Below are 24253 nucleotides of genomic sequence, written 5' to 3'. Positions count from 1 at the left end.
ACATTTAAATGAGGACGGGCCAGTTCAAATAAAGGTCACTAAAGGACCAGGGAGGATCCATGCTTTGCTCCTCTCTGCACATCACCACATGGTCTATCATTCTGACTTTCCAGCATGCAGGCATTACTCCTTGCATACAAACATGAGTAAACACTAATATTAGGGCTGTAATGATACAAACCGAATCGTGAGTTTGGTCATCACGATTTTTGACCGACGGTTCGATACTTACTTAGATGTCTTTACTTTTATTTTTTTATTTTTTTTATTTTTTTTGGTGGGGGGGGGGGGGGGGACTTAGACATTTCATTAATATGTCAATAACATGTCAATAGCCTACACCAGAGGATTAGAATATATTATTGTATATCTATTATATTATATCCTGATTTAAAAAGAGAAAATACTGAATTTCTGATATTCATGACAGCACACTTTATGCAGATTATAGCCTACTATTTCTATTACAACTCTACCTCTAATTCAGCTTTCTGGTTGAAGCCTGGAAATATTGTAAACAAAGTAGCATAGTTGGCTAGTTTATCATAGTCTAATGGTTGGACTGTTCAGTTTCCCCACGTGTGTAAGTTTCAATGTAATACTTTTTCTCCTTAGGACAGGGCCATTTGAGTCTTGGAAAACATTGGTATCGAGATGATCAGTCAACTTGAATGCACAATACAATGTGTGCAGCATGCTAATGATGCTAACCGGATTTAATAGTAATTTAGCTACCAGTAGTCATCTTCTATGCTTCCTTGCTTTCATGATTGTGAATGCTTTATTTGGATTAAATGTGTATACTGAGGGGCACGTGTCCATTGAGCACGCGAGATACTGTTTGGTAAAGTTGCAATGTCTACAATGAAAACTACGAGAGAGAAAATTATGATTTATTTATTTATTTTGAATAACATACTGGCAAGTAAGGCGGGAGAGGTGTTTTGCTTATGCGGCCATGTAAGCTGCAAAGCGCCGAGGGAAACACTAGAAGGGGTGCGTCACGATTCTGCCTTCTCACACCGCGACACAGGTTCGTGGATATGAGTCACGATTTCGGTTTCGATACGCATATCGTTACAGCCCTAACTAATATAAAAGTCACAACAAGGCCAAACAACTGATGAAAAGGTTATCATACCGGGCATGAGACACCAGTTCTGTTATGGTTCCTTAGAAGAAAGCCTGTTTCCACTTTTCAGAAGACAACGGCATTTGGACAACAGATTTGTGAAACATCTGGAGATACCAAAATAACTAAGGCATTTGCAATCAAACCTGGGCACCAAATGCAGAGCGCAAGCATATCAGACCAGACTGAAGCCAGAGAGGTGACCAGTGAACCACACACACACGCATATGCACACACGGGCCACCAAAGCTTCCAGCTGGATTTCACAAGTCAAACATGGATGCCTTCTGTCAGAGCATGACAGACCAGTTCCACCATACTCTCAGGACGGAAAGGGGAAAAAAGAAAAGTAGGGTATGGATTGCATACACATGGGATATGGGCTCAAATGAAGGAGAACATTTGAGATGTAAAAAAGCCAGACAAAAAAAACTAAATCTTGAAGGGGTTCAAAAGTATTCCCTGCGTATTCCCAAAACTGCAGAGACAGCGTGACAGTCTACATTAAGCACAGACACACGTATACAGAAGCCCCTGCCTCCTGTTAAACATTGGCCCTCTCCAAATTCTTCTCACCAACCTCATCCTGTCTGCTTGTACAGTGTCTGAGCAAGCTATGCAACTAGAGTGCAATACACTCTGCAATTACTGGACCGGCCCATGCTTTCTAAGATCATTTTTTATGTCCATCTCTCTCCCTCTCAATCTGGAAAGTTTCCAGAGTGTTATGACTTACTTTTTCCTTAATTGGCTTTTGTATGGCTACAATACTCAGTGTAAGGTGAAGCATTCTAAACTTTTTATGGCATGTTGGCAGAGGGCCACAAAATGAGACAGACAATAGTATACACCGATTAATTTGCAAAAGTGGGGGGTGGGGCTGATAGGGTGTTTCAGAAAGATGTTTTAAGGGTGTTTTTCCATTTACATGTATTAAATTTAGCAGACACTTTTCATCCAATCTCTGATCCAATCCAATTCAATAACAAGTGACTACATTGTCCGAAGAGCAACTCGGGGTCAAGTGCCAAGCCGAGAATTAAACCCACAACTTTTCAGGCTACTGCATGCTAGCCCAGCTCCTTAACCACTATGCTACCACCGCCCCATTTAGGGAAAATAATCCAACAGTGCAATAAGCAGTGTTCCACTGGTGAAGGGAGCCTCACAGAAGAATAGCCTATTGCACATCATCTTCCTATGAGGAAGAAAAATGTCTTAGATCCTGACATTTGGAAGATCCACTCAACATAATAATCAATGTCATTAAATCTCAATGCTTCCGTCCAGTCCTTTGTAACATGTTTCAAAGCACTATGGCACATGACTGACAATGCAAGGGTAAGAACTTGAGCACTGCCTATCTTTAAAGAAAAATTATGAGATGTAATATTACATGTGTTATTTACGGTTACAACCTGACAACCTTGCCAAACACCAACAGTGTGGGTTATCAGTCCTGTCAAAAATCTCCAGACATTTATATGAACAGGCCAACAAAATCCACCATATAAGGAGATGCAATGGAGACTACTGCGTTTCTACAGGAACATTTTCCCCATCTTCATAATTTACAGCCTTCATTAAAAATGTCCCATTCACATAAATGTGTTTGCAGGACAACTGCTGAGGTCAAAAATGTAACTTAATTAACAAACATTTCACCAACTCTGCTCTGGAAAAACAGCCGTCTATGTGTGTGTGTGTGGGGGGGGGGGGGGGGGGGGGGTTGTCAGAGGGGTGGATGTACTTGATTACCATGTTCCCACAATCTTTCAGTACTATTTCTGCAAACCTCTTTTCTGTTAACCTTTCTGTTATCATTTTGGCAAGAAAACAAGACAATGCCTTAATTTGCATTCTCATCATCTGCTTGGATTAATCTACCAGAGAATACTAACATATATTCCATCAATTTACTATTTCAATATTAACATTTATACTTTGATGTATAGATCAAGGGGAAACATTGGAGTTAGAGACAGAAGGGAAAACATTTGGTAAACATTTACAGGAGCACTTGAGAAGTGAATTACATTTTTGCAAACAAACAAACACAGTCCATAGAGTTCCTATCAGTAAGAAACACTTACATCATTCATTTCACAAGCATCCACAAAGCAATCTCTCTCAATTTGGTGGATAGACGACTAAATCTGGCATTCGTCTCTAATACAATGCTGTGAAAGAGACTGACAGTTCCTGGTACTGGTACTACAATACGATCCAAACGGCTCAAAACTTTTCCGTCTCACCGTAAAGGCGAGTGTGGATAGTATTGTTCGCGCATTGTCGGCCAGCAACGCTATCTACAGGTTGGATTCAGAGATCTGCATAACGGAAAGGTGTCTTGCTCGTCCTGAGCGGAATGACACCCAGTTCATATTCCCGTGCAAGTGTACACCAGTGAAAATACACCTCACAACCACAATGTGCATCATTAGTTAATCTTGAAAATAATCGGTCAGGGAAAAAACACATTCGTGCAACACTCCCCTCCCTGCCCCGCCATCTTGGACCAATCCACGAAGCCATTAGCGACTTAGCTAGCCATTTGGCTAGCATTCAGAGTCCCAAAATGTTAGCTAGAAGCTACTGTAGGATGGCTAACGTTCCAGGACTGGACACGTTTGATCCATGTCATCAAAAAGTGACAATAGCAAAACCGACGCCGAACAAAGTTTCACATTACGTTGGCCCTACCAATAATGAGAGTGCAATGGAACCGCGAATTAGGCAGCTTGCAATAAACCAACAAACAACCGTTTCGGCTGGCTATGTTGGCTAACATGAGAATTAATACGGATAGTAAACCAAAATTAGCTACACAGCTAACTTAGCTAGCTAATATAGCTAGCAAATGACAAGCGCCGATTATCTCAATCGAGCTTTGCACAGAATAGTTTAGTAGGACAGTTTTTCACCTTGGACTAGAGCTAACTTGCACCAGCCGTCAGACATTTTAACCAAGTGTTCAGCTACCGAATGGAGTAAGCTGCCTACTTCGCTGCATTTATCCCAGCATAACGTTAGGTCAGCATTGTCAACCAACACTAACCGCTTATCTATAATATAACGTTAACGTTACTGGCCAGTTCAATCGCTAGCCGAGTATCGCCATTTCAAAGTGCGTTAACCAGGGCGACACCAACATTCGCCATCTAGCTGCTTAGTTTTCCATCCCTAGATACACACTGTTGGGGCTGACTGTATGATTCTTGTCGAACAAGTTAACGTATTGTAATGTGGGGAAAAAATACATGCATCTACTGACCAACCTGGGTTGCAATATTTACACATAATCAACCAGCTCTTGCAACGTTTTAATAATCTGGGAAAGAGAGATGATGCGTTTGATTAAGGATTTAGCCAGCTACCTAGCTTACATCCTGACTAGGGTTTTCAAAGACCAAGTAGCTTACTAGCTGTGCATTGCTAGCTACGTTTCTTATTTAGCAGACTATTTAGGTTAGCAAATAGCAGCGTTACGTTAGCTCGGTAGACATTTCGAATACACTTCATCTGATAGGGTTTGCGTAGCTACTTAAATGAGTCCTTCCTGCTCAAATGTTACATATCTTAGTTGCAGCTAGGCACCCAAGAGGTACTAATGAAGCCAACCTTGGGAGGCTAACGTTACCGGATCCTGTAATATTTTGGCACATAAGAGTTGTTACATCTGGTAAAGGTAGCTAGCTAGCAAACCTCTGCACGCCACACACGCTTTTTTGCCATAACTTAGACGGAAATTGTGACCAGATCTTAAAAATATCGTCAATGTGCAGTAAAGTGCATTATCACACAACCAAAAAGCTGAAATCCTCTTTGACAAATAATTGTCTTACAGTATAACGTCAGATAGCGTTATTGGGTGAATAGCTCGCTGGCTAGCTTGCTTTAATGTGTGGCTACTGACAGTGCAGCATAGTGAACATTGAAGTTTCGTTAGCCTGACGGCTATGGGCAGGAGTCGTATTAGCAGGATTTGGTTGTCGGATAAACAATGTTTATCTGGTACGTATTTCAAAAGGGAAACGCATAAGTCAGGAGTGGTAACTAAAACAGCCAGCCTTGGTTCTACTCCTGACATACCTTTAACAGCAAGGCCTTCGTTCTGGCGCCATCTTCATGAAGCCTCTGAAATCCAAATAGTGAACTGCAAATAGAGGACAACACAGGCGGTTCCGTGTTACTTTGAGCGCCACATATAGATTTTTTACGACTTAAACATGGGGTACGGGACACCAAAAATTTAGGCATGTTTAAGTTTGATCAAAGAGCATTTCTAACCTGTCGATTCCGACCAAGCTGTCCCTCTCCTGCGCCGTTAGCTTCGGAAAGTCCTCTTCGGTTTCACTCGCTTTTCCCGCCGCCATTTTCTTTTCCTCATCACCAGCAGCGCCGATACTTCGAGCAGCAGCGCAGGCAGCAGCGGCGAGCGACACTCCGCACGATTTCATGGAAAAGCAACAGGAAAGCGGTAGAGAAACTCCACCGAAATAATTTACTAACCAAAGAAGAGCACCTTTGCCAGGATTAAAACGTAAAAGAATTGATGCCAAGTCCGGAAAATAGGATCCTTCCAAAAGCCTCCTTTTCACATTGTTCTATGCAAAACACGCTGTATTAGCTAATACCGTAGGATGCATGGAGCAATGCTAATGCGGGGTTTTTACCATACGGCGTTATTTGGTAATATCACAAACTTCCCCCCAATCGCCAGCTCAAAGTTATTATAATTGTGTCACTCTGGCGAACCCACGCCGCTGCCGTCGGAACGCCCTCTCCGTTTTGAGTAACCAATAATCAGTTTCCTACGTGAACATGTGACTGGCCTTGTCTTGGGTCCCTTTCTCCGTTTCTCATATAAACTTTCAGGGGGAGGATAAATAACAAACCCGTAACTTTACGCACTACCTATGGAGGTTTTGATTGGCTTTTCATACTGTATTTTGATTACGTAAGTGAAATTTGAAACACACTATTGGTTAGTGTATACGTCTTTTTGACAATGTTGCCAATGTGGGCGGAGTGTTAAAAAGAAAGTCATTTTGGTTTTCAACAACTAAATGCAATGGTGGCCAAGATTTTGTTTCTGGTCATATGAAAATCGACTCTGAACTGGTCTCTATTAGTCTTACTACTCGCTGGGCTTTCTTTTGACAGCACTGCCTAATCATTTTAACACATAGCCTGCAATCAACATATTATGGGCACCACGTTCTGTCCCCTGCATAAGCAAAGTTCCACAACACAACACATGAACGAATCAAGATTAAGTTTTGCGAAACATTTTATTCTGGGAATTCGTCTGAGGTTGGGTCAGCTGATGAATTGTCTTCCCTTCACAAACTACATTACATGCTGGTATTTGTACAAAACTGACTACCAACATCATGAAATAACTCCATTGATGTAGGCTACCATGTAGTATAAAATACGTTTCCTAAAGAGCCTGCATTGGCCTAGAATGACTGCGCTGTTGGACGAGCGGACCGCTCTGTGTGGCAAAAGACTGGATGAACAGTAAACCTGTCAACTACGTCCAGAGCCGTAAAGTGAAGACTGTGCCGCCAGAAATGATGTGGCATGGGGGTGGACAGATGGAATTTTAAGTCAACATATCGCTTCTTACCAAAGGAAATAGCCTACCACCAGCCATACTGTGCTTTTTTCACAACACGTCTTTTAATGGGCATAGTTGTGAATCCACGATTGCATATCGCTTAATGTGACATTTTGTAGATGTGTCCAGAATCGTAGCCTGTCAGATAGCTATCCGATCCAGATAGATTAACAGGAGGGACGAGAGACCTGATCATTCGTCAAAATCCAAACCCATATATTGCATAGCTTATTTGCACTGCCTGCTGTAAAAAAAAAATCTCAAAAAAGATCGATTAACACGTTCATGAAACTAAATGCATGTTTTATGCGTACAAATACGACAATTTTATAACGAAATTGTCTTGTTGCATTCAGATATTGTCGGAGGGCACGTTTAAAATGAAGCGTTCATGTGCGTGATACTGTTGTCAACATTGTTAACGTTAGTCTCTGCGTTTCAAAATGGCGGACCACGGCGAGGGTAAGTGATGAATGCTAGCAAACCACATAATGTTTTGGAGTCTACTGTTGATGTTTAAATTATTTTCTATTATTCTGTGTAAATGTCAGTGTTTTAACCCTTGTAATATGTCATGATTGCTGTTTCAAATATAAATATTGTTTTGACTCGCTACTCTAATCATTATGTCCTGGCTAGCACACCAGCTAAATTAGCCTATACAAACGACAGGCTTTTTTCAGTGTACTGTTGTACACTGACCCAGCTAGTTAGCTAACATTAGCAGATGTAATCACAGATTAAGTAAAGATGGCTACCTAAAGACTAAATTCCATAACCAGCCACGTAAACAAAAAGTATGACACCTTGAGGATGCAGCCTAGTGTAGGACAAATGGCATATGTCATCAGTGCATGTTAGTTTTTTGAAACAAGGTTGGCTAGTTATTGTTAACGTTACTTAGCAAAGTAGCAAGTTGATCAGTCATTTTCACCTGGGGTTAATGTTATTCATTACGCTCAATTTACCTAATACACATGCAAACCGAAAATATGTATTTTAGGTTAGCCTCTGTTTTGGGAAAAAGTGAATGTTTTGACATCCGGTTGGGTAATGGATATCTACCATATAGAGTATAATACTTTAACCCATATAGAAACTTATGTTATATGATACCTATGCTGTAACCATTCACAGTTAAAGGATTTTAGGGGTCCAGAGTGTAGTTGCTGTACATTAGGTCAACTAATTTGCAGAATAGTACTTTAATCTGCAAGTAGTGGGTTCTGTTATGGGTTAGATTTCCATGGAGAACAGCCTGTTTCTTAACTGCCCACTTTACCTGTGCTACTGTATGTTACCTTGAATCAACATATCTGGCAACTGTGCTAACACAGTAGCTGCTTCATGCTCCAAATCCTAATGACATAAAATATCTCTTTTATAATAATTTGTTATGGTTATGGATTTAGCAGACGCCTTTGTCCAAAGCGACACATAAATACAAAACAACATAATAATATTTAAAATTGAACAGGGAACAGATTAAAATGTAGGTGAAATATAGTAAGGAGAATAGTTGTAGTACACAATAATATCAATTCAAGCAATAGCCTAATAAAAAGCAATGTAAAAAAGGGGAAAGGCAATAATAAAACAATAATGTCAATTCAATCAATAATATAAAAACAATGACATGCTAAGACTACATTAAGGAGAATATCAATAATAAACAATAATGTCAAATTAATTAACAGCCCAATTAAAATAAAACAACATTATATAAACCATAACACATAAGCGCTTAAACAACTAAGTATATGTTGAATAGGAATGTCTTTAGACCCCTCTTAAACGACCCAAAACTACCACAGGAACGGAGAGCACTGGGCAGTTCATTCCACCAACATGGAACCACATTTGTAATAATAATAATTTTCAGTCATATGTATTTAGCTTTTTATTCCAACAAGCTATAACATTTGTTTATTTTCAGAACAAGATGCTGAAGTTGATGATGAGTTGTATGAAGTTGTGGACATCACAGATTATGCCAGACGCCATCAGTGGTGGAGCCGCGTCTTTGGGAACAATTCTGGCCCGATAGCTGAGAAGTACTCAGTGGCCACCCAAATCATGATGGGAGGAGTCACTGGTTGGTGCGTTGTGCCAGGGTTATGCAGAGCAAAGAGACTATAACCTCAGGCTTCATTACATCATATGATATCTCACATGCCTTGTCTCTTAAACAACAAACGGCAAACAAACAACAATTAGTAGAGTCTTCCATCATTTGTGTTCCAGACAAAATAGCCATGGGTGTTTGTACATCAGTGGGTTTCGGTCTGCTTAAACATATCATATTTTCTATGTGAATTCTAAGTATAGATTTTTCTTTTGCCTAAAGGTGTGCAGGGTATCTCTTTCAAAGAGTGGGGAAGATTGCTGCCACTGCTGTTGGTGGCGGATTTCTACTTTTGCAGGTAAGAGGCAAATCGAGGAGAGTGACAATATTGCGCTCTGTGGGGCACTCTGTGGGGCACTCTGTGACTCTGTGCACTCTGAGGGGCAGCCGTGGCCCACTGGTTAGCACTCTGGACTTGTAACCGGAGGGTTGCTGGTTCGAGCCCCGACCAGTGGGCCGCGGCTGAAGTGCCCATGAACAAGGCACCTAACCCCTCACTGCTCCCCGAGCGCCGCCATTGTAGCAGGCAGCTCACTGCGCCGGGATTAGTGTGTGCTTCACCTCACCGTGTGTTCACTGTGTGCTGTTTGTGTTTCACTAATTCACCGATTGGGTTAAATGCAGAGACCAAATTTCCCTCACGGGATCAAAAAAGTATATATACTATACTATACTTAAAGGTACGGTGAGCGATGCTGGGTGACGTTGCGTATGTTTATGTTTCTTAGCAGACACTTTTGTCCCAAGCAACTTACATTATATTTGAATCAAAGATCAAACTAAATATACCAGACAGGTTAAACTCCACACAGGCTGTGCCCACCTTGTTTGTGTCCAGTACACACAGCCAGGGCTGTGTAAGAAGACCTGTTATTTTTTTATTTTATTTTTATTTTTATACAGAGTTCTTCAGATTGTGAGGACGTATTCACTGAATGTTACAACATGTTATGTGTTAAACGCTTTGCATCGCTTACCCTATGATTTTTCCATTGCATTGGCATGTAGCACAAGACTTGTCATTCCTGCTACATATCTTGAAATTACCTGGGGCACTTAATTTACCTTGGCCATTTCCAAATTTAACATTGCTCCATGACGGATCATTTTTACTATTAAGGGGATGATGAACAAATTACTCTATTTGTAGTGAACATGATATTGAAACTTAACTAGAATTGTTGATTTCTCAGTGGAATGGTTGCTTGTCTTGTGATGGATCAGTTATACAAATCTGTATGAAATAATACCTTTTGAATATTTACAGATACATGATTTAATGCGCACCCCCCCCCCCCCCCCCCCCCTCTGGCGCATGTTTAGATTGCCAATCACAGTGGATATGTACAGGTCGACTGGAAGAAAGTTGAGAAGGATGTCAACAAAGCCAAGAAACATCTAAAAAAGAGAGCTAACAAAGCTGCTCCTGAGCTGAACTCATTCATAGAAGAGGTAGGCATATCTTGACACCGTCTAAGAATGGAAATGTGCATTCTAGGAAATGTGCAGCCACCAAGTATTATATTGCCTTGTAAATGTATGCCCCTGTTCAGAGACAGGGTTTAAAAGCAAATCCAGTTGATTCCTGACAGATTAATGTGAAATAATCCTTCCTGGCTTGAAATGAGAGGCAAATATGATGAATGTAGGATTGCTTTGCAGTGTGGATCACTGCAAAAACATTTTAAAGATTTCTGTGTTTTACATCTTGATCTCTTGAACACATATAAGGCTGAATATAAAATGTATTAAATTAACATTTGTTCACTTGTAATGTATAAGCCACAGTTCTTCCCTGATGTTAAGGAATGTTTAGACAAAGTTTTTATAATCCCATTAGTTTGTTAAAGATAGGATTTTGGCTATGATTCCGAACTGATCAGACCTGCCAATCATTCTAAATTAGCTGTCTAAGGTATTATTAGTAGGTATTATTATTGACATCTGAGTACCATAACAATAACATAATTTTTGCTTCAGTCCACAGAATTTGTGAAAAGGAACATTGTCATGTCGAGCGGATTCGTTGGAGGCTTCCTGCTGGGTCTGGCATCTTAAGCATTACAGGAGCGGAGTCTGCTGTCAGTCATCTCGATCAAGAAATGCGTTCCCTTTCATTACTGTGAAACACGGTCTCATACCGCAGTATGCAGTGTGGGGCCCTCGGTACTCCACGTCGTCGTTGTCTGTGCGGCATGCTCAGTTACAAAACCCCTCTCATACTACTGCGTCTCTACAGTCAGTAGAGTTGACTGGGTGCGCACTACAAGCTGCACAACACAACACCACACAAGCCAAACGCCATTAAGATGTAGGTGTCCTGTATATTTTGGTCCATCTGTTTTGGTTGATTTGTAGTGTTGTCGGCTTAAGAATCTCATGGAAGTATCATCCTCAGCGTTGGTTGTGCTTCCAGTTTAGTAGGAAAACTAGAAATTTCCTCGTCATGTACTGTATTTGACCATAAACAGAATCATATCTTGGTTTTTACAGTATGTGACTTGCCTTTTGGACAGTGCAATATTTGAAGTCAAATCTAATAAAGCCTATTCTTATCTGCTGTGCACAAATACCAAAATAACCTTTATTGTTTACTAATTTTCTGTTGCTCTGTTACTCTGTGCATATATCTGTAATACAACTCTGAAACAAATTGTTTTATATGGTTTATTCTCAATGACTGCACTACACATAACTGATTGAAAGGATCTGTGTAATTGTGGGTGGGTGAAATATTTGTGTGGTATGTCTTATGTAATAATGTCTGAAATATGTTAATGGGCCTATTCTACACTGAGCAATCAACAGCATTATTTCAATGTCAATTTAAGACTTGAAGGCATGGAGAAATGGGGCAGTAATATTTTAGATTACATGCTCAATGCTGAGTTGGAATACCCCAAATGTCCCTGTTGTCTAATAGTAAATTACATTGTAACCAGTGTTTACTAAAGAATGGCACTCTAGAATATTCACATTCAAGGTTCCTGCGTTGCTATGCAACAGTATCAAACAACGCATTTGCCATAGCAACTTGTTATTGCAGTGGTGAAGGTCCGATAGAAGAACCCAAATAAGTAGCCTAGCTTACGGCCAAAATGGCGCTGCCTTTGCTGCCAGGATATTCATTTAACAAAAACGTAAGTATTTATTACGCTACATTATTCATTTTTCAATGGATTAATCAAGAAAGCTTAGGTGTTTGGATTAGTCAACTTGAATAGCACCGCCATATTGCAATGCGGTAAATATCTTGGTCCGCACGGGACTCGTACCGAACTATGCCTAACAGCTTAGTTTATAAAGAACAATATTTTGCAGGATTTTACTGTTTGAAAGTTGCGATGAGTTATTGTAATTTCTTTTTTTTTCTAGTTGGGCAAGGACAAATTTCATAAGTCACAGCATTTTGACTATTCGAATGGAGTCCCAATGTTGGTTGGATCTGAGAAGCCGGGCATTGGAGGGGAATTGCTCCTAGGCCAGAAACAAAAGCCAAAATACTCAGTGTTTCCCAAGGGAGAAAATAGTCATGCACCCTCATGGGTAGCCTTTGACAAACAGGTTATAAGCATCCTAAAAACTTTTAAACATTATTTCTATTCACTGGTAGCCTACAAAATAAATATGCCTGTTCTTTTTCCCATTTCATTATCTGCAATTCCTTGCTGCAGGTGCTGTGTTTTGATGCATTTTTCCAAGAGGTTGTGCCTCAGAGCAAGGAAGAAAAATACAGAGTTAGGAAGTGCAAAATCTACTTTTATCTGGAGGATGACACCATTCAAGTGGTGGAGCCAGAATTCAAGAACAGCGGGATCCCTCAGGGTAGGCCACTCCGTGAAGAAACCTGCCACACTAGTCAGAAACCCTGGCCTTTTGAAAAGAAGCAGAGTTAATGAGAATAACTCTTGTTCCTCTCTTTAGAGAATACAAATATGGAATTTGAACTCTTTTTTTTTTTTTTTCCATGACAGGAACCCTGATCCGACGCCACAGGATTCCGCTCCCACCTCCAAATGATGACCAATTCTACAACGTGCACCATTTCAACATCAACCAGGAGATGGTGCTGTATGCCAGGACCTTTAAGATCATGGACTGTGACCTTTTCACAAGAAATTTCCTGAGAAAATTGGGAGTGCGTATCAACCCCACTTCCAACATTCCTGAGGATCCTTATAGTAAAGTTCGTCAGCAGGTGAAGATAAAGAATATACAAGGGATATTCGAGGGGGAAGCTCTTAGGGGAATATCTCTCGCTCAATAGACACTGTATGACATTGCAGCACTATGCACTGAATACTGTATGCTGTTTTTAATTTTTCTTTGCTGTTTGTGGGCAGATGGAGGAGAGCATGAAGCCTTTGCGTCCTTATGAGAGACAGGACACTTTGAAGCAGTTCCTTGACCACGACCGCAATGTCCTGTGCTTTTACTGCTACTGGGATGACTCGGACAGCATGTTCGGCGATCCCCGAGAACTCATAATGCATTACTTCCTGGCCGACGACACCATTGAGATCCGGGAGGTCATCTACCCGAATTCGGGCCGTGACGCCACCCCTAAATTTCTTCACAGGAGTAGGCTACCCAAGGTTAGACCATCAGGGGGGTGCTTGAATGTGATTGATAGCTGTCCAGAACTTCCCCTGCTGTGAAAACTGTTCCCTACAGCGATCTGAACCCATGGTCAAAAGTCAATCGTTCATTTAGCAGGCACTTAAATATTTCACAGCCTTGTGAAGATGACTACATAACTATTGTATTATGAAGTGTAAACATTCTATCATACATCATAACAGTCCATGTGCAATCCAGGGTGTCTAGTCCATGACCTTGGTGTTGTTGCCACCATGCTTTGTCAGTTGACCCTGCATAAGCACCATGAAATGGGCTCAACCACAGCCAGGTGCAGTGTGCAACTGTGAACTCAGGAGACTGTACCAGCAAGCAGAGGCCTCCTCTGCCTCAGTGAGCATTCCCATCTCTAGCATGAAGCTTTTATCTGGGCTGACAGGACTGAAGTAACGTCTAGCCTCCCCTAAAGCACTTTTCCATTCTCCCCAGTTGCCTCCTCAGACCTAATTTATAATGAAGGAATGCTAAAGCTCAGTCTTGTTTCTCTCTCTCTCTCTCTTTCTTTTTTCTTTGGTTTTTTGTTTTGTTTTGTCTCTCATTTATTATGCGCTATGCGCCTAAAGTTCTGTTGCCTTTCAGAAAATGTCATCCAAAAGGTTTGGCGAGAATCCCCTGGTGGGAAAATAATTATGTCCCCTGATACAAATTAGTCTTGTCCTTCAAGATATATTGCAATTATGGTCTCATTTAAGCTTGTCCTTCAAGACAGAACGTAATTATTTTCTCTCTGTTTTATATTGAACAGCACGCTCCTATTCCCGTAAGCCAACCAGGGAAGAAAACAGATCGCACTGTCCTCAATGTGTTCGGACCAATGGGACATGGGGGACGCTATATTTTGGATAGCCTGAAAGTAGGTGAACATGTTTTTATTGAAATAAAAGAAATTCCCATGAAAAATCTGTCAACAGTTGCTGTAATTCTGTTTGGTTGCTCTCCCTTAAAACACAAAGTAGAAGACCATAGAGTTTAAGGAGTGGACTGACAACCACAGTTTTGTGGTGTCTTTGTTTAGTTTTGTTTTTTTGTTTCGGTTTTTTTATTGTGTCTTTTTTGTCTTGCTGTAGTGGAAACCTCATTTCATACACCACTGCATGGAAGGGTCAATGTTAGTTCAGACAGTGAGAGTTCAGTTTTTTTTCCAGCTTGTAATTCCCCACTCTCTCAACAGACTGGTGCTGTCGAAGAGAACTTCTACAAGGACTGTGACTTGACTATTGGCAGCGTCGTCAATGTTTGGGGCAGACGGGTGATCATTTGCGACTGTGACAACTTCACCAAAGAGTTTTACCGCACCAAGTATGGCATAGGTGAGTTATGGCGTTAGGATGGAGACTGAATCTTGCATTTCTTTGGCTGGAACTAGCGAGGAACTAAGGACACGTGCCATCTACGCCACACGTTACTAGAGGACCTTTATATCCTGCTAGTTTTTTTCCCTTATAATGCCCAAGATTAAGAGCTCTCCATCTCTCATGCAAAGAGATCTCTTCTAAAATGTGTCCACGTTCGGCCATGGCACAGGAGGGCATATCAGAGCAGGCTTTTTCTCCTGCGCTGCCCAGGCTAAGCTAAGGCAAAGCTTGCATTACTTGTGAACTGCCACTTGATGTCAGTAAGGCTTTGGGATCAATCACCTTATCCTGTCAAATGGAAGTCCCAACTGAAGCGCTGTATAGACTCTGACTGAACTTTAAAGCACATTTGATTTAAATAATGGCTGAGGCTTCATGTGAACAAAACCATAGGGTTGCTCTGATCGTATCTAGGATGGTTTTGTGAAATGAACTGCATCATTCTCATGGTTCTGCAGACACATCTTTGCAGACATATTTTTGGAAGCACAATTCATGACCTCCCAAATTTCCCTAACATATTTGCGGGCGTGTGAGTTTTTCACAAAGAAATGCTCATCTACAGCAAACAATTTCTCTCAATACAAGGAAGGCTATGGAGAAGAAATTCCCCTTCTTTTCCCTCAGGATAGAACCTCCGTAGAACAAGTAGAACCAGTGGAATTTCAGGGCAGCAGACCCACCACATAAGGGTTAAAAGGGTGTGTGTGTGTGTGTGTGTGTGTGTGTGTGTGTGTGTGTGTGTGTGTGTGTGTGTGTGTGTGTGTGTGTGTAAGGCCCTTTGGAGAGCAAAAGTGGGCTGTGAAAGGGAGCATGACGGACGAGCGACTCTAGATCATCCTCGTCTCTCTAAAGCCACCACACATTAACGGTATGGCCCCTCTTCATCTTCAAACGCACACACACGGTCACACACAAGGGTCTCCAGCACCTCCGTTTTTACCGGATGTAACACTATATGTGTGTGTATGTGTGTGTGTGTGTGTGTGTGTGTGTGTGTGTGTGTGTGTGTGTGTGTGTGTGTGTGTGTGTGTGGACTCCACCACTCTCAGTGCCCTTCACTTTGTCATGCTGATTGAAGGGGCTTGTTGCGTTAGTTACGGACGGTTGTAATGAATGTTAGGGAGCCGGGGTGACAGGCCCGCCCTGAAGGAGAGCCTGTGCGTGCTTTAGTCGGGGTGAATGGGGTCACGCTTATGATGGTAAGGCACTTATGGAGATGGATAACACAGAGACTCACGGATATATCCTTGTGCATTTCCTAATGTCTATGTCTCTGTCTTTCTCCATTTGTCTCACTTTCCTACTCTCACTGTCTCCTTTTTTTCTCTCTCACTCTGTCTCTCTTTCCCTGTCCCCTCTCTTCCTGCGTGGGTTTGAAGAGGACTTCACCCCTGTGCAGTACAAAGCTCCCCCACCCCCCAAGCCAGCCAGACAGGTGCCCCCGTATAATGGCTTTGGATCGGAGGAAGACTCCCTGTGTTCCTGCCAGAGCCTGCTGCCCAAGCCCCCGCACAAGGACTTCAAGAAGCTTATGGAGAAGGACAGGTAACCGGACGCTCCCCTTAAAGATCCCATCTGGGGATAACACTTAATATATAGTCCAGCCATAAGAAGTCACCCAGTGTAAAAATGGCAAAAGTGAGTACAGCTCAGTCTGTAATGACATTCAAAACTTTATTTGTAACTTTTATAGCACTTTTGATGCTAAAGATAAAATACGCTAATGTCTCTTCTGCTCAGTGAATAATCAGACATTCAAACTCGCTCATTAGATACTTCCGAATTCGTGTCGGGAATGAATTTGGCCAGTACGCCGGTTATTGGAGGAGGTTTTGTTTTTGGGTTGTGAGCCACACAAAGGACTTCCAAAACCAATATCTCAGTGGTGAAATTAAGCAGTCACTGCTTTAAACCGTACTTGATGAAACTGGGGCCAAGGAATGTACCATTTTGTCGTTGTTTTCGTGCGGTGGTCATTTTTGAGGGATTTTTTTAACCGTTGTCCTGGACTTGATTCATTGTGCAATCAACTTGATTTAACTCTGCGTCCTCTCCATCTTTTCCAAGCCTTTAATCTACCTGCTGTCATGACACATTTATTATGCTAACATGGATACTCATCTATTTACCAAGATAATGAATGAACTCCTGTTAATTTAAAACAGAGTACATTCCACGGACATGATGAGGAGTGTAAGGGACTTCAGTCTATCTTTGCCATGTGTTATTTGTACTGAGCTTTTTGATAGAGTTGCCAAGCTGAATTAGTTAGCAATTCTTCACTGCTCCTGTCAGCCACTCTAGCTTGATGCGTAATTGTTTTCTGTGTCAAGGCAAGGTCTTGAAAGTAACGTGCTGCGATTTGTCGGCAAGATGGACACCGACAATCCCATTGACAAGGAGCGAGTGTTCATCATCTCCTTCTACCTGAGTGATGACACCATTGCTGTGTTTGAGCCCACTCAAAGGAACACAGGTGAGCAGATTCATTTTGATATGCTTCAGTGCGTTCTGTAGTCTGCCAATACTGAGAGTTTTGATTGTCAAATTCAACTACCGGTGTGTGTGTGTGTGTGTGTGTGTGTGTGTGTGTGTCTGTGTGTCTCACAGGAGTGATCGGTGGTAAGTTCCTGGAGAGAGGCCGGGTAAAAAAGCCAGGCCAGGCTCTGTTTAAGAGTGAGATGTCCGAATACTTCACCGCACAGGACCTCTATGTGGGAGCGCGACTCGTGCTCAACAACCAGCCCTTCCAGTTAGTGGATGCCGATGAGTACGCCTTCAACTACATGGAGCAGCACGCAGAAGAGGTCAGGCTCCTGTTCAAATGTGTCTAATGTTCCATAGAGCACTCATTTACCATATATTACATATTATGTATGTTATTACGTATGAACACTTGTTATTCATATATATATTTTATAGTATACAGTACTGCTGCTTGGATGTTTTGAAAATACATGATGGAAATTTGCTTAAGGGATAATAGCTGTTAAGGTCATAAGGGGTTTATAGTGATGCCTTGATATTTTCACAATTCACATGTTATTTATAAATTGATTCTTGGCTTGATGTAATAACTCGAGATTTGCATTCATTAAACAAACACCCTTGTGCAGCGAGCTGTACAGAACTGTGTGGGCACGCGGTATAGAGGCGCCCGTACATGAGTGTTTACATTCGCTTGGCACAGGAGCTCAGTGACCTTGGCCATTGCCAGTGACATGTGCGACAAAGTGGGCTTCAGTTTCACAAGTTACATGTACTTAACAGGGACCATGTTGACGCTCATGTTCACGCCGTACCTATAATTAGTTCCCAAGGGCCAACATTGCCACCATCCTGAGCAAGATTAAATCCATCAGCAAGGAGAAGCAGAACCAGCTTCTGGCCATGGCTGACTCTGGAGGCAACGGTTTCATCCTATACGAGCATTTCAGGTATTTATCTCTCCCTACCCTGCGTTGAGAATGACGGATAAGCTAATATAATCGGCCACAACTCCCCACCGTGATTTAGTGGCTCTTTTTTCTGTCTGGGTGGGCTAGTGAGAGTCCACTTCTAAATCCCATTATGAGCAGCCATGTTGAATACTCCTGTGGAATAAATAAGGCTGTATTGAATTGTATGGACAGACAGATTTTAATGAGTATAGCTACAGTATATATATATATATATATATATATATATATATTATATATATATATATAGCTGTATAGCTAGCTCATGATAATGCCCAGTGTACAGTACAATGGCTTCACTTAATTGTGACATCAAGTGAAGTTATCTTATACTTGCACATCCACACTTCCATTCCATTCCAATTCCATTCATAAGCTCACTAAATAAAAGCCTTCGGCCACCACAGAGACTAATAAAAAGCGTGGCGTGCTGTGCGTGGTGTTTCCCCTCAGGTCCTTGCTGGCGGCCACCGACTGCGGTCTGTCGGAGCACGAGATCATGATGCTGGGACGCAGCTACTCGGAGCGGCAGGAGGCCGAGGCCGACGTGGCCATGATGCTGGCCGTGGCGCAGGACCACCTGAGGAAGAAACACTTTGAGGCCTTCGCCGACATGGTCAGGGTCTTTACCCACGAGGACCGGAACAGGTACTGCGAATACACGCGGCCTTCTTCCCCTGAGCTTTGTCATGTGGTGAGAGTTTTGGGTGTTTTGGGCTACGTCGTTGGCTCGTTGGTATACCACAAGAGTGTCAGGATGAGTCAAGTCAGGTGCTTTGGTGGTTTTCTTCCCTCCAAAAATCTTTCACTTGGGTCATACTACTATTTCATACACACACACACACACACACACACACACACACACACAAACACAAACACAAACACACTCGTCGTTCACTGACATTTAAATTTGTATGCCAAGTATTCATAGATTTCTCAGCTCTCATGTGGTTCACCCGTCAACTCATTTTGACAATTCTCTTGCACACACACACACACACACACACACACACACACAAAAAGAGATCCCTTACCCTCCACACGGACACATAGGCTGTCTCTCTCTCTCACACACACACACACACATACACTCAGGCTCCTCACAAAGGTAAAAATAAGCGAAAAACCATCAATCTGCAGTTCGGTTCGCCCCAGATTGAGGCGCTCCGATTAGTTCCAGCGGTTCAAGTGGAGCATTGGAACCAGATGATCCCCACAGTGGGAGGCGGAGGCATGTCGCAGGCCAGGGGGGAGAGAAATGGATGGCGGCAAGCGCCAAGGGGTCAACGTGCATGTCCTGTTTATGCGGCCCGCGTGGAACGGTTGCTTATTTTCAGATTTTTTCCGAAAATGTCGTCCGTGGCGGATAATGAAGTTAGTATGTCTGCAATCGTCTCGGGCCAAAGAACAACTAGTCGCCTCGCCTCCAGACAAGAGCCTCACACACACACACACAAAAAAGTGAAAATAAATTAATAAATAAAAATCCTCAGAAAATTGACTCTGATCCCAAAGCGAGGGTTGCTGAAAGTATTTGGAAGCCAAATGCTTCTTCAAACACTGGTACCTGTGCAAGAAAAAAAACTTTGGATTCTTACTCATGATGAGTTCATGCTCACAGAACCTATTGTTATTGTGATCCTTTTTCTCTCAGACAGCATCATTGATGTGGGGGGTGAAATTAGTTGAGAAACATTGAAGTTCTGCCATTGAAGCGTGTGTTGTTTTTCTCACCTTCTTCCTTCTGAAGGACCGGCCTCCTGTCCAGCAAGGAGGCTCGCACCATCTGCAAGGCCTTCCAGCTGCCCCTGACTGATGACCTCCTAAGGGCTCTCCTCAAAACGTAAGACCCGGAGAGAGCTGCCATATCTCACTCTCTTCTCTCCCAGGGCCCATTTCATACAGCACATACAGTATATACTTCACCTGGTCTTCAAATGCTCAATATTCTCTTATCCTCTCGCTACAAATGTCAGGCAAACAGTATTGAAAAAATGCAGTGTAATCAGTATTCATTTGCTGTGGAGGGGATCATGTGGGATAGTTGCATCTAATTGCAGGCTGTGGTTTGGAGGGAAGACCCCCCCCCCCCCCCAAAAAAAAAGTCCCAGCAGTCTGAAGAACACTTGTCACATCTCACAAATCACACACGGAGGCTTTCTCTCTCTTTCTCTTTCTCTGTCTCTGTCTCTATCTCTCTTTTCTCGTAATCCCCTGTGAACCGTCCCTTTCTTCTGTGCGTTCTCCTCAGGTATGAGAGGGAGTCGGGGGAGATTGACTACCACGCCTTCCTGTCTGGCATCAACTGGAGGGAGAACCCCACACCACCAGTCCTCCCTGAGGACATGCTCAAGGTGAGACAACACAGAACTACACAACACGGAATGGACAAAAGTGACCTTCCTCCATGGTCTTGCCTCCGCAATATGAGTCCTTGTAAGCACGGTAGTGTACCATATGTCCATCATTTAAATGACTGGATTGTTTTATGACAGAAAAAAACATGTTGTATGTTGTAAAACATGTCACTGACACACCTATCTGTTAATTGACCCCCTGAATCATGGCATTTTTTTAAATAAGAATGTGTGTTCTGATGTGTTTAAGGGGCCCCTGTCATGATTTATGTGAACAAGGTATCAGCCTTTTGTGGTTAAAGTTGTGGTAGAAGCACACAGTTAGCTTAACTTTAATCATTAGCTTACTACAACCTATGACTAACGCATGTTAATGTTTTCTCCAGTGTAACGTGCTCTATACCAGACCTAATGCAAAACGTAAAAGCATTTCATACCTTGAAAATGAACTTTACTAGTTTAACAGTTGAATTGAAAACCGAATTTTCTGTGGTCTCCTTATTTCACGCGACTGATTTAACAAACTGTTTCGACTGCGCGAATTAAATGTGAAGCCACTGCACGGCTGCCACGGCGCCATCCACTGGTCTGGCATATGCACTACAGCACTTTTAGCCGCTTTCACCTCCGTGTGTGCGCCATCCACTGGTCTGGCATATGCACTACAGCACTTTTAGCCGCTTTCACCTCCGTGTGTGCGCCATCCACTGGTCTGGCATATGCACTACAGCACTTTTAGCCGCTTTCACCTCCGTGTGTGCGCCATCCACTGGTCTGGCATATGCACTACAGCACTTTTAGCCGCTTTCACCTCCGTGTGCGTGCACAAGTTTTTTTCTTTACCGCTATCGTTAAAGGTGTGTAAGCGGTAAGAAAAAATACAGCCGTTGGTTTTGTGCAGATGTGGCCCAAGTCTTTGTGAGTGACAGATGACATGATGCTGTGCTCTGCTGGACTAGTGCAGGAGGTTAAGTTGAGCAGAAGGATGGAGTGTGGCTGCCTCTGGCTTTAGAGTTTGACTGGACATCATGTTCAATTATGTTGGACGTGGCCGTTACTTGAGGTGTGATTTGTGTCAGTGCGGTCTCTTTGCTCAGCCATTGGCTCTTGTTCTTGACTGTGAAATCACAGTGTGATTACTCTTGGCCTGGGGAATGGATGGGAGAGACAGTGAAGAGGGGGATGAAGAGCAGGTGGTGAAGGAGAGGAAGAGAGGGAGGAAAGAGAGGAGGAGGAGAGAAGAGAGGGTGAGAAGGAGGGAAGTGAGGGAGACACAAAATGAGAAAGACAGGGATGAGAGGAAGAGAATGAGGAGAGAAAAGAGACAGAGGATGAGAAAGAAAGAGAGACAGCAGGAGGGACAGACGGAGATATAGAGAGACAAGAGAGAGGAAGAGCAAAACAAGGGGAGGGAGAGAAAGAGAGAGAGGGATATCCAGAAAGAGGGAGAGAGGGATATCCAGAAAGAGAGAGAGGGGGATATTCAGAAAGAGGGAGCGGTGTGCCAGAAACAGCAGGAGAGAAAGAGAGAGGAAGGAAGAGAGAGGGATGAAGAGAACAGAGGTCAAGAGTCAATACGAGAGAGAAGGAAAGGAAGAAAGAGAGAGCAGTAAAGGGAGGAAGAGAAAATAGATTGAGAGTCAGAAAGAAAGAAAGAAAGAGAAGGAGAGAGAACGCCCAGGTGGCCCAGCTCCAGGCCTATGGCCATGTCCCCGGGGCATGAGAGCGAGCGAGCAAGGGGCCTGCTCTGTGTGTGTGTGTGTGTGTGTGTGTGTGTGGACGCTCCTCCTCCTCAGCGCCTCGCCTCACTTCCCCCAAATCAGCCCTGAGAAAATCCACTCAAGGCTCCGCTCCGCACCACCTCCTTTATTACGGCGCCGCAATTTAGCGTGCCGTGCCACAGCGCCGACGCCTAAGCAGAACCATCTGCGCCCGAACCACAGGGGCCAGCCGACACCGGAGCACAGAGACCGGGCCCCCGCAACGCACCGCTGCTTCCCGGCCAGCAGAGGGAGCCGGTGTGTGTGTGTCTGTGTGTGTGTGTGTGTGTGTGTGTGTGTGTGTGTATGTTTTGCTGCATGTTTGTGTGGTTGCTGCATGTTTGTGTGTCTCCCTGTGGCCAGCCTTTGGTGTGTTGTTCATTGATGGGTTCATTGCTCGTTTTTTTTTTTTTTATCTCAGTGTTGTTCTCTGTGTTGATCTGTCTGATGGCCTCTGTTGCCGGTTTGCAGCCTTTTTCTGTGACCCAGCCCAAGGCCAAACTAACGGGCCAGCCTATGGTGGATTACGCAGCCTTTGTCCAAAGACTCACTGGACAGTAAGAAGAAGAGGAGTGAAAACACTGCCGTCATGGTGTATGACTTTCAATGTGCCCCTCGTGACTCCCCAGTCCCTTTTCTCTCTTTACATCCCTGTCTTCTCTTGATGATAGTTCTATTCTCTCTCTCTCTTTCTCTGTCGTTGCATTCCTTCCATCCCTCCTTGTTGTCCAGTCCCAGCCCTCTTCCTCTGGTCATCTCTGTCCATCTCTCATTACTTTCAACCATGATGCCCTGGAGGCCTAGTCGCTCTCCAACAAATCCCCCTCTGCCAAAAGTATTCCTGATGATTCACGACTCTATGAGATTATGCACTTCCTCTGTGGCCAGCAAAACAACAATAACAACAAAAATAAAATCAAACAAAAAAGAAAAAGTTGCATGTTGATTGATGATGTGGATTTGCACTGTTCAGCGGTCTCTGTCTCTCTCTTTCTCTCTCTCTGCTTTTATAAAGCCCCTCATCTCGGTTTTGTTTTTCCAGTTTGATGTGAACTGGAACGGAACTCCACAGGGCCTGGCGGTGAGGAGCGTCCACTACGCTCTCCTGCTGGAGGATGTCTTTGGCCCCAGAGGGACTACGGCCACAGAGAACTGAGCGGCAGTGCGGAGAGAGAGAGAGAGAGAGAGAGAGAGAGAGAGAGAGAGAGAGATGGGGGGGAGATGTAGAGAAAGAGAGAGAGAGAGCGGTCGGAATCTCAGATCTCACCTGTACCAACTGCCGGACCGCAAAGAAACATCTGACACTGTTTATTTTTCCTGCTGTAGTGAAACAAAAATACAAAGCCTCAAAATCCCACTTGTGTGTTTGTGTTTGTGCTAAAGTATGCTGTTAAGGGTAGGTTTCAATTCACAGTAAATCAACAACACACTCGCACCAAAGCGCCACTGGATGCATCACACGTTATTTACCCTCATGGCAGAAGCTGTAAAGGATACAAGCGGTACAGAACACATTTTGTATGCAGGGCTGGGCGGACAACATGCCTCGCGCATTTTTTCGCGATGATTACGGAAAGAATGCTTGTATAATGTAGCAACAACGTGCACACCACACGTCGGCAAGAGACAGACAGGAGGAAGTTGTCTCTGAATAGCCCGACCACCCCACCGATAAGCCTGTTACCAGACAGGCAGCCGGCAACCACGCTCACCGCAGACGCCCGGCTTCCGTGGCCAAAAAGTCCGACCCCAGCCACCGCCGGACAGTGGCCGTCTATTGGGGGCACAGATTTGAGCAC

At 43.2% G+C, this 24253-nt stretch overlaps 3 protein-coding genes across 10 annotated transcripts in view; 2 read left to right on the top strand and 1 right to left on the bottom strand.

Moving 5' to 3' along the window:
• Positions 1–5969, bottom strand: part of kdm6a (lysine (K)-specific demethylase 6A) — a 74501-nt gene extending 68532 nt beyond the window's left edge. For 4 of the 5 annotated variants that reach the window (XM_042084706.1, XM_042084708.1, XM_042084707.1 and 1 more), the window contains exons 1-2: positions 5423–5965; positions 5225–5288 (exon numbers count right to left, since the gene is read on the bottom strand). In XM_042084706.1, coding sequence (XP_041940640.1) covers positions 5225–5288; positions 5423–5592 — 234 coding nt within the window. In that variant the 5' untranslated portion in view covers positions 5593–5965. Of the gene's footprint in view, positions 1–5224; positions 5289–5422 lie in introns of all 5 variants that reach the window. The other variant, XM_042084710.1, reaches the window with a different exon arrangement.
• Positions 5576–11536, top strand: fundc1 (FUN14 domain containing 1). 2 transcript variants are annotated; one of them, XM_042084718.1, is made up of 5 exons: positions 5576–5612; positions 8695–8857; positions 9106–9181; positions 10207–10335; positions 10864–11536. In XM_042084718.1, exons 1-5 carry the CDS (start codon positions 5591–5593, stop codon positions 10939–10941), a joined length of 468 nt encoding a protein of 155 aa, XP_041940652.1. In that variant the 5' UTR covers positions 5576–5590; the 3' UTR covers positions 10942–11536. The 2 variants fall into 2 exon arrangements, with proteins under 2 accessions (XP_041940652.1, XP_041940653.1); XM_042084719.1 differs by lacking the exon at positions 5576–5612 and adding an exon at positions 6631–7220.
• A 348-nt stretch (positions 11537–11884) lies between these two features.
• efhc2 (EF-hand domain (C-terminal) containing 2) lies at positions 11885–23811 on the top strand. Of its 3 annotated transcripts, XM_042084714.1 has the most exons (16): positions 11885–12023; positions 12259–12447; positions 12558–12708; positions 12858–13081; positions 13227–13478; positions 14267–14374; positions 14693–14831; positions 16259–16424; positions 17213–17355; positions 17490–17686; positions 18192–18316; positions 18791–18985; positions 20088–20180; positions 20589–20691; positions 23497–23643; positions 23677–23811. In XM_042084714.1, exons 1-15 carry the CDS (start codon positions 11982–11984, stop codon positions 23608–23610), a joined length of 2241 nt encoding a protein of 746 aa, XP_041940648.1. In that variant the 5' UTR covers positions 11885–11981; the 3' UTR covers positions 23611–23643; positions 23677–23811. The 3 variants fall into 3 exon arrangements, with proteins under 3 accessions (XP_041940648.1, XP_041940646.1, XP_041940649.1); XM_042084712.1 differs by having other exon boundaries at positions 23497–23811; XM_042084715.1 differs by lacking the exons at positions 23497–23643; positions 23677–23811 and adding an exon at positions 22926–23430.
• Positions 23812–24253: the final 442 nt, after the last annotated feature.

Source organism: Alosa sapidissima, chromosome 2 (assembly GCF_018492685.1).
Source record: "Alosa sapidissima isolate fAloSap1 chromosome 2, fAloSap1.pri, whole genome shotgun sequence".
NCBI classification, from domain to species: domain Eukaryota; kingdom Metazoa; phylum Chordata; class Actinopteri; order Clupeiformes; family Clupeidae; genus Alosa; species Alosa sapidissima.
The sequence above is the reverse complement of the archived record's forward strand: the minus strand, read 5'-3'. Positions and strand labels throughout refer to the sequence as shown.

Bases quoted from the DNA above. Each gene is read 5' to 3' on its own strand.
- efhc2 (XM_042084714.1), top strand. From the start codon at position 11,982: ATGGCGCTGCCTTTGCTGCCAGGATATTCATTTAACAAAAAC. The intron at 12,024-12,258 runs GTAAGTATTTAT...TTTTTTTTCTAG, and splicing joins GATATTCATTTAACAAAAAC to TTGGGCAAGGACAAATTTCA. The intron at 13,479-14,266 runs GTTAGACCATCA...TATATTGAACAG, and splicing joins ACAGGAGTAGGCTACCCAAG to CACGCTCCTATTCCCGTAAG.
- fundc1 (XM_042084718.1), top strand. From the start codon at position 5,591: ATGGAAAAGCAACAGGAAAGCG. The intron at 8,858-9,105 runs GTGCGTTGTGCC...TTTTGCCTAAAG, and splicing joins ATGGGAGGAGTCACTGGTTG to GTGTGCAGGGTATCTCTTTC. The intron at 10,336-10,863 runs GTAGGCATATCT...TTTTTGCTTCAG, and splicing joins TGAACTCATTCATAGAAGAG to TCCACAGAATTTGTGAAAAG.